At 34.7% G+C, this 8,750-nt stretch overlaps 1 protein-coding gene across 2 annotated transcripts in view; it reads right to left on the bottom strand.

Moving 5' to 3' along the window:
- Positions 1–870: 870 nt before the first annotated feature.
- The window catches only part of LOC136039932 (uncharacterized), a 67,569-nt gene continuing 59,689 nt past the window's right edge, over positions 871–8,750 (bottom strand). For both annotated transcript variants that reach the window (XM_065723925.1, XM_065723926.1), the window contains 2 exons: positions 4,011–4,143; positions 871–1,055 (listed from right to left, as the gene is read on the bottom strand). In XM_065723925.1, the coding sequence (XP_065579997.1) occupies positions 977–1,055; positions 4,011–4,143 (212 nt within the window). In that variant the 3' untranslated portion in view covers positions 871–976. The remainder of the gene's footprint in view (positions 1,056–4,010; positions 4,144–8,750) is intronic.

Genomic DNA, 8,750 nt, shown 5'->3' with positions numbered 1-8,750 from the left:
TTTCTTGGTGGCCAACCAGATTCAAGTCTATCAAATGCTTTGTCATTGTAATTTGGAAAGACTCGTTAAGCTGGCTACTGAATGATTTACTTAATGACTTACATGCGGGCTCAGCATTAAAATGAACCAAGAACAAAACTTAGTCACAAAACTCTCTGAATTCGCATTATCGTCGTTGAATATGACTGTATCATTGCATTGAAGACGGCGAGACAGAGTAATTAATATTTATTAAAATGAGTCATTCTGCCCCCAAGGAGCTCTCAACCGACTGGTTATATTTTAAGAAGCACAACTCCTTCATAGACCTGACGAGAGACCAACCTTGGTCGTTCCCTCACCTTAAGCTCAAATACTACGTAATACGATTTGCAATTATGAACGCATGCATATGCCACTTAATTATTTGAAGTTGAATATTTATCTTGACTACCCCTCCTCCCACACCCGCTTTCCGGACTAGGTATATCTAGAACAAGGTACAACACGAGTTTGCTTAGGTGAAAATAAGTTTTATTTATCTAGTTTAAACTGAAAGATTAAGACGTAAGTTTGAAAGGTAAACTAATCTTTATTAATTTATCCTTAATTAACCAATTAATCGAATCTAGATTTTTACATTATCTCGACTGAAAGTTGCCCTTGCAGGATATACTAATTATCTGGATTAATATGACAGGACCAGCCAGGCAATACGTCAATAATGTTTTATGTCGATTATGCCCTAGAGGAGGGATATATGCTAGCCCAAACGGCTTCAACTTGGAAATTGAGTATTTTATGCATGCCAATGTGCAATAGAAAATATATACAGTCAAATTTAATTATACAGAAAAGAAAAGAAGCTTGGGCTTTTGCAAAAAGCCTGTGTTTACTGCAGCACTGCTTTAATAAAAAAAAATACAATAAAAAAAAAAATTAATAATAAAAAAAAAAGTAGAAGTACAGGTCACTTGACTAAATGGCATTAAATTAGCTAGCCGGTCGAATCCAAACCACTGTATAGTTTCTTAGTGTTTAGCAGACGGGTTGCTCGGTCAATTAGACTGGTTATCCTAAAGTAAAGTAGAAAATTAGACTTCATTGCGACATGCATCAATAGAGCAACATGATGTGTTAAATTTTGGAAACATGAGCGTTTTCCTTCAAAGACATAAAGTTTGGTGACGTTAGTCCTCCTCATGACACAATAAATAATTTTTTTTTTTTTTACAATGTGACATATAGTATTTTCTGACTTACCACTAGAATGCCTACAACAAGGGATACGCTCAATTAATCAAATACTTGAAAGCAACTGTGCGTTTTTCATTTGAATTACAATCAAATGCTAATCAACTTTCTTAGATAAAAATAATCGTAATAGAACCGTAATTGCCTGCTTCTTGTAATTAATGTGTTAATTACACCAGACATAAACTATTAACTTAATTAGACTGGCTATTTTAAAGTAAAGTAGACAATTAGAATACATTGCAGCATGCACCAACAAAGCAGCGTGATAATTTAGAAACATTTTCCCTCAAAGAGGCAATATTAGGTGATGGTAATCCTCTTAATGGCACAACACACTCTCTTAATGGCACAGATATGTCTAATCTATTATCCGTCCATGCATCATTGCTAGGGCAGTAGAACCAAGGTAAATAGTCATAGAGCTAATATAGTGATATAATCTATTGTTTTCCAAATGTTTGATTAATTTGGCTTTGGTAAGCGGCGCTAGTATGTGGGTGCCTCTTTTATTGGACTAATACACGGTTTGTTATATTTTAACAAGTTACACTTGTCAAGAGTCTCAGACAGGTTGACCAACATTTTTTTTTTTTTTTTTTTTTTTTTTTTTTTATTTTTTTTTTATAGATATAACATATAGTATTTTGTCAATTACCAGTAGAATGCCTATAAAAAGGGATACGCTCAATTAATCGAATTATTAACTTAATAATTATGAATATATAATAATTATTAATAATATATTAATATTTATATATTAATAATGTATTAATAATAATAATATTAATAAAAATTAATAATAATTATTAATAATAATAATAAATTATTCGAATCAATTAATCAGATTATTGTATAGCTGCTAGTGACTGTGCGTTTTTCAATTAAAGTATAATCAAATGATAAATGATTTTTAGATGATGTTATCATCAATGATGATGTTAATCAGATTCGTGACTTTTTATTTCAGATATTGTAAATTTTTACTTTATCTCCGCATTTTTACTCTATCTCCCAATGGTAAGATAATTCATAAGTTTGATATCCCTGATATAAGTATAAAGTTGGCCTTCCTGCATGGAAGATTGTCGGAATCAGCTTTTTATCGTTTATCGCCTCATCATCCTTTGGTCCGTCTGTTCCGTTAATCTCATTGTAGCGTAGTGTTTTTTCTATTTGTAGTGTATTTTATTTGCAGAGTATTTCATTTTCTTTTTTCTTTTTTTTTGTGTTACTCCACAAATTCCATAGCTTGTCATGATGTGGGTTAGAAATAAATTATTATAATAATTATTATTATTTGTTTTTTTAGATAAAAATAATCGTAATTGAACCGTAACTGCCTACCAATTTGCGAAATACGTGCTTAGTATGTTTGGATTTACGCCAGTCATTCTGATGACGGATTGACAAGGATTTTCCTTTTTTGGCCATCCATAAGTTTTTAAGGTCACAAGAAAAGTAAGTCGCCCCGAATGGTATGGAAAGAGGTCAGAAGGAAAAATTTAAAGAAAGTTGAAAATTCTTGATAGGGACGAAGAGTGAAGCTTTGAGGAACGTGCATGGCTCTGTTGCCCTTAGGGGGCATTATGCTTCATTAAGTTGTTAAGGGGATTCGATACCATAAAGAATCAGCCTATCTCGTCCATTACAAACTTTTTTAGTTTGTGTGGCCAGACTATTTAGAATTGTTGGGCGGTTTTGCCACAATTTGCAGGGCTTGGATAAACGATCCGACTAAACGGCAGAAAACTAAAACCCGGCATCTACATTCCCTGCAATCTCTGAAAAAGCTTTTAAATTCTCTTGTTTTGTGCCAGAGATAGAGATATTTAGTTCTGGGGGAACTTATATCATTAGGAAGTGTAAACTTTGTTTATTCGATCATACGCAGCAGAATTTTCTTTTTAAAATTAATTGTCCCTAAAAATGCATAGCTCCAAATTGAATTACTCTGATTTCTACAAGGTGTGATGCACCATTGGTGATGTTTAACCTCTCTTTTGTACTGAAGTTCTTAGAAACAAAGGTCCGTCAAAGTAATAAAAAGTCTTGGGTCTCTCATATACTCGAACAACCGATGAAAGCTCGTTTCGGTCCAATGGTTAAGAAAGCCACTAAGAGAGACATTGAAAAAAAGGCTGTTTCAGAAAAAATACAGGATTCTGCGTTTTCAGCACAAAATCCGCTAAATATCTGCTGGTTAACATTCGTGGCTGTGTTAAACAATGAAATGCCCTAAAAAAAATCATGTAATTTCGTTAACTGGTATGGAAAAATCACCGTAATCAGGGGACAAACTACGGAGGGTTGAGAAAGGATGGGGGGAGTGGAGGGGCGGGGGGCTATGATCCATAAGCATTAAAGTGATTTACAGCATTGCCCTGTCCCAGTGTATTCATTTTGTAAATAACAAATCTAAGCGTAGTGACATCAAATGCTGCTTTCTATGCGTTTCCAATGTTACAGGTGATTTTTCTCCAGCTTCTAAGAAGTAAAGAATAAAAATAAAAATTATGAAATAATTTTTAGAAGAAATAAGGGACAATACATGGACGGAGATACCTGATGGATTATACCCTTTAGTTGTCAATTTCGAAGAGAAAAAACAGAAACTAAAAATTTTCAGATGAGGTAAGTCACTTCACTATCTTGGCAAAAGGAATCCATTCATATACTTAATGATCTATACTACACAGCCAGTGTACCCAGAAGTGTACCCTAACAAAAGAATTAAAAAAGGAAAAAGAACAGGTAAATGCATTTATAAACCATACCTGTTAAGACTGCCCGAACAATTTCGAAAAGCAATCAGTACATCCTTCCTTTCTGATACAAAAGCACTGAAATCATCGACGGGCCGGGGAATTTCCATTTCATCACAAAATGCAGCTAATTCATCTTTAAGACCTTCGAAAAAGTAATCAATCAACTATTTTTCATTTTAATTCTGTGGTACCTCTTCATTCTTTTTTTGCCTTTAAGAAGTTTTTTTTGCAGTGTTTTTAATCACCTTTACTGTAATTTCATATGCTATTCTGTTGGTATTTTCTAAAAATATTGACAAGAAGAGGAAGATGGTAACAAAAACGATCACTCGTGGATTTAAGCACGGATGAACTAAGCGCAAAGCGTGAAGAGTTCAATATATGAACCCATTAAAGCTATAATTTGACAGAAACAAAATAGAAAATATATACCTAGTTTTTAACAAAATTTCTCCACACGAAATAATTTGCTGCGCTCTGTCATATCTTATGTGCTTATTCATCTAATATAGCATACACATTAATAATTTATACTTGCCCACTTATAAAAGGGAAAAGAGCAGAGGACAAAAGAGGAATCAAAACGAAAAAACCATAATTAACACAAAGTACACGATAAATAAAAATCAACAGCTAAAAAACAAGGAAATATCGAGAATTTAGTAAAAAAAAAGGCGGATAAGACGGATATTCAGACAAAAATGGAATTTAGCATCATTAATTAAATTTGATCTTCATGTTTCCCTGGAGTGAATAATACCCATAGCTAGATACTTACTGACTATTAATATTTGGTTCCAAAATGATTGTATTAAATAGAGTTAAATTTACAATAACAAAAATAATCAATCTTGACCCTCTTTGCATCAGCTTTATTCAAAAGCATTTAAAACTCTACATACAATACAACAGAATGATCGCAGAAACTCGAACACAGCTCTGGTAATACTTGCCGGCAGAAATGTCCCTGATTTCATACAATTTTAGAATACCACAGTTATTCTTGATATTCCGATCTTTTCAAAAAATAAAAAGAACTTAGAGAATAAAAAAAACTATATAAAAAATAATTTTATAAAAATAAAAAGAACTTCCTTAATGAGTTGAGCGAAAAGACGGTGAGCATATTGAAAACTCCAACGTGCCTGAATCCGAACTGGCTGGCCTTATAATTAAAAAATTCCTTAATATGTGGAAGTAATGCATACTCAAATAATTTGCTTAGAGTGCCAGTGACGGTAGTCAGCATACAGGAAGTACATAAATTTGGATTTTCACCTTTCTTTAATACTGAAGTGGCACATTAAATAATTTTATATAAAAAAAGCTTCGGCTTTTCTGAACTATAAACTAGGAAAGTATGTACCATAGGGAATCGGCAACAGATTCACTCAGATAGGATATCATACTTCAGGGGTGGATACAGAATTAATGTTTGAAAAGGAGGTGCAACCGAAAAACTTGAACTCCCTCGTTGTTTTTCCTCTATTCCTGTAACTTGTGCCTATTCCGACCTTCTAGGGTGGCGGAGGGGGTGTGGCACGTTCCTCTCAAACTATTCCCTGGATATGAAACGCATATCCCAGAAAAACAACTTTTCAAAAGCTACGTGTGCTATATTATCTTGTTAAAATATACTTGTGTCATATCATCTTGAACATGGAGATGTAGTTTTTGTCAAAACTTGCGTTTTGTTTTAATTTTATCACTGTTACTTAGAAAAAGCACATATATATTAAAAGTGGCTTTAAATCTGTCTTTAAACACCATTCTGTAATGTTTTAGTGCCCCGGTATTAGTGAAGACAAAAACAAAAAAGAAAAAAGATACACATCTCTGCTTTCCCTGCAGAAAAGTGATTTTAATTTTTAATCAAGATGGAAACTCCAACTCTACTATCAGGGGTTTTCGGCTATGGCAATTCCAAAGGTAGAGTTATTATTTCATTCCAACACCATTTTTGTGAGGTTTCGGGCTGTCTGAACTTCCATAAACTTGTTTTCGCACTAAGATTTTACCGTTAAGAGTAAACGAAATAACAGTTACATTCCTTAATCAGCTTCAAACAGGGATTCGTCTTCATTTGACAGTTTATATTTTAAACAATAAAACGATTACGTTTGTCATCAGTGTCAATGTAAAAGCAATGACATAGTAAAGAGCGACCTGTCTCCCATGAATTGTTAACTTTGCTGTTTTGTTCTTTTTCCGGTCATTTTATACACGAATGATGGCTATTGAACTCTTGATGGGGGATCATTCGACAGGAAGATAAAACGTTTGGCACTTCTTTCTTCCTGTGATTCCTCCGTAGCCATCACCGATCCCCCCCTGTGCCGGAACAAAATTTGGAGATAATAATTTTGTTCAGGATGATCGAAAGGTCATAGCCCTAAATCCCCAGCAGCAATGGCCCCGCATTAAGCAAACTCTCTAGTGTCTACCGATAAGTTCTAGCAGTAAAAGCGGGTACATTTGGTTTTGGCAATCCTATTAGATTGGAACTCTTAGCCAATCAGCTCGTGATATAGAACATTATTCGATGTTTCTCAACGGTACACTCCTGAAACGACTCGAGTATACATAAAAAGATGTTTTTCGCGAAAAAAACACCATCTGTAATACCTTGGAAACCACTCGGAGAATCAGCTTAAAAATTACAGGAAGTGTTGGGGGGACGGAAGGAGAATGGCAATTCAAGTGGACTTTTTGGGGGTAAAGAAGAAGAGAACCTACAATTTTTTGTCTCTAGTATGCCTAAAAGTATTTTTGGCTAAGAGCTCCGTGAAACTTCTTTCGTTCTACAATGAGGCAACCGTACCAATAAGTTATCAAAATAGCGTATCTGCAATATTTCGAAAACGGCCTGGGATCCAAGCTAAAACCTTTACCGAACCTGGAAGAAAGAAAGGGATTAAAAAAAGAACAACCCAATAACATGAAGAATAACGCAACAGAGCTAACATAAGTAAATCAAGACGGACTATTCAATTTGAAAGGCTATTCGAAAATCCTGCGTTAATTTTCCGTTTTTATATTAGATTAATCACTTCACATTCAGCAATATATACTGCTCAAAGTAAAATCATTCAATGACTCTAAATCTTGGTCCGTTCAACCATCTTTTTCAGAATTGGAAAACGTTTTTGGTCTCCTAATGCCCCTTTTTGTATTTGCGGCGCTTGTATTTCTTCTTTAATTATACAAATTAACCACTATACGTTCAGCAAAGTATACTATCAAAATTAAACTGTTGAATAGCACGGCATTTAACACGTTTTTTTGCACTATACTATCTACCTTTTTTACAGTTAGGGCTTATTATTATTATTTAAGAATTAACGACGCTTCTTGACCACTAAGGTCCCTGCGTCGGCCCTGCAGTGCATTCCTGCAGCGTGATTCGATCTCTGGGTCCCGTATTACCAAGCTAAGGTCAAATCCACTGCGCCACCACAGGACTTAGGGCTTATTACTTGCTTCCTAGTCTCCATTCGAATTTTGGTGCCTATTAACAGCGGCAGTTCTAGTACTGGGCAGGGGGCCATTGGCCTCATCCCCCTACTTTTTATGATATCTGATATTAAACTCCTTTCGTTTTATATTTTTATACTCCTATTGTATGCTTTGCCCCCCCCCCTCAGGTTATGAGGCGTAAAACCTCTACTGCCTATCAAAAAGTGAATAATAAACAAGTGACTATTATCACAACAGAGAAAGGGTTTTGGTGGACAGCAAACCCCCGCGTTGATAAATGTATGTTATATACATGTTGTTATATCTTTCTTTAATTACAAAAGAATAGTTTTTCTACTTATCTAATTTCAGAACGTTTTATAATTTTCTCACAATTAATCTTTGTTTTAATTAAAGAGGGTTGCCATATCTCTATAGAAAATATCATGTTCTTATGGCGCGGTTTATATCATGGTTGCAGCGGTAGCTGCAACCTAGTAAAGAGTGAACCACAGTCTATAGTAACCGAAAGCTAAAAAAACTGCCTAGTGAAAAAAATTGCCGTCTGAGATTGACTCAGGAATGGTAACTATTATTTTGGTACGTCTTAAAAGCAAAAGTTCATTGCGAAAAGAAATTCATGGTGATTTCGAAGAAAAGCCTGAAACCCCTCAAAAATGGCGTCAAATGAAAATGAAAAATGTACCATTAAATCAGCATGGTCAAAAACTATATACAGGGGAATTAAAATCCCCCTCCTTGAACAACAAGGGAAATCACTTTTTTGCATCGGTGACACTGATCTGTCTCCCGCTTTTTTTCTTTTTTTTTCAGAAGGGCTAGCGGGCTGCCCGAACATCATAGAGAGACGCTTAATGGCTCATTCAAATATTATTTTGCATATATACGTGCTTTTTATAAATTCCACCATCCATAAGTGCCATGTGGCACTAACAGGCTACCAGAACATCGTAGACAGACTTTTTTTTTAGCTCAGATAAAAGATATTGCTCATATCTACGTTCTTCCTACAAATTCCACCATCTGCAAGTTCCAAATGACACTAAAAAAGGCACTTTAGGGTGTCGTGTCTCAAGTGGAAAAGCGGGGGCGACTGGACTAGCAGAAATTATAAGAGTGATGTTCAATGGCCCATTTGAAAGCTATTGCTCATCAATACGAACTTTTTTTTTTTCAATTTTACCCTTCGTAAGTGCACATAGCACTAAAAACAATACTTTTGGTGCCACTTCGTAAGTAGAAAAGCTCTGAAGTAAACAAAAATACTATATT

This window comes from Artemia franciscana, chromosome 20 (assembly GCF_032884065.1).
Source record: "Artemia franciscana chromosome 20, ASM3288406v1, whole genome shotgun sequence".
In the NCBI taxonomy this organism is placed as follows: domain Eukaryota; kingdom Metazoa; phylum Arthropoda; class Branchiopoda; order Anostraca; family Artemiidae; genus Artemia; species Artemia franciscana.
This window is presented reverse-complemented; position numbering and strand designations above follow the sequence as displayed.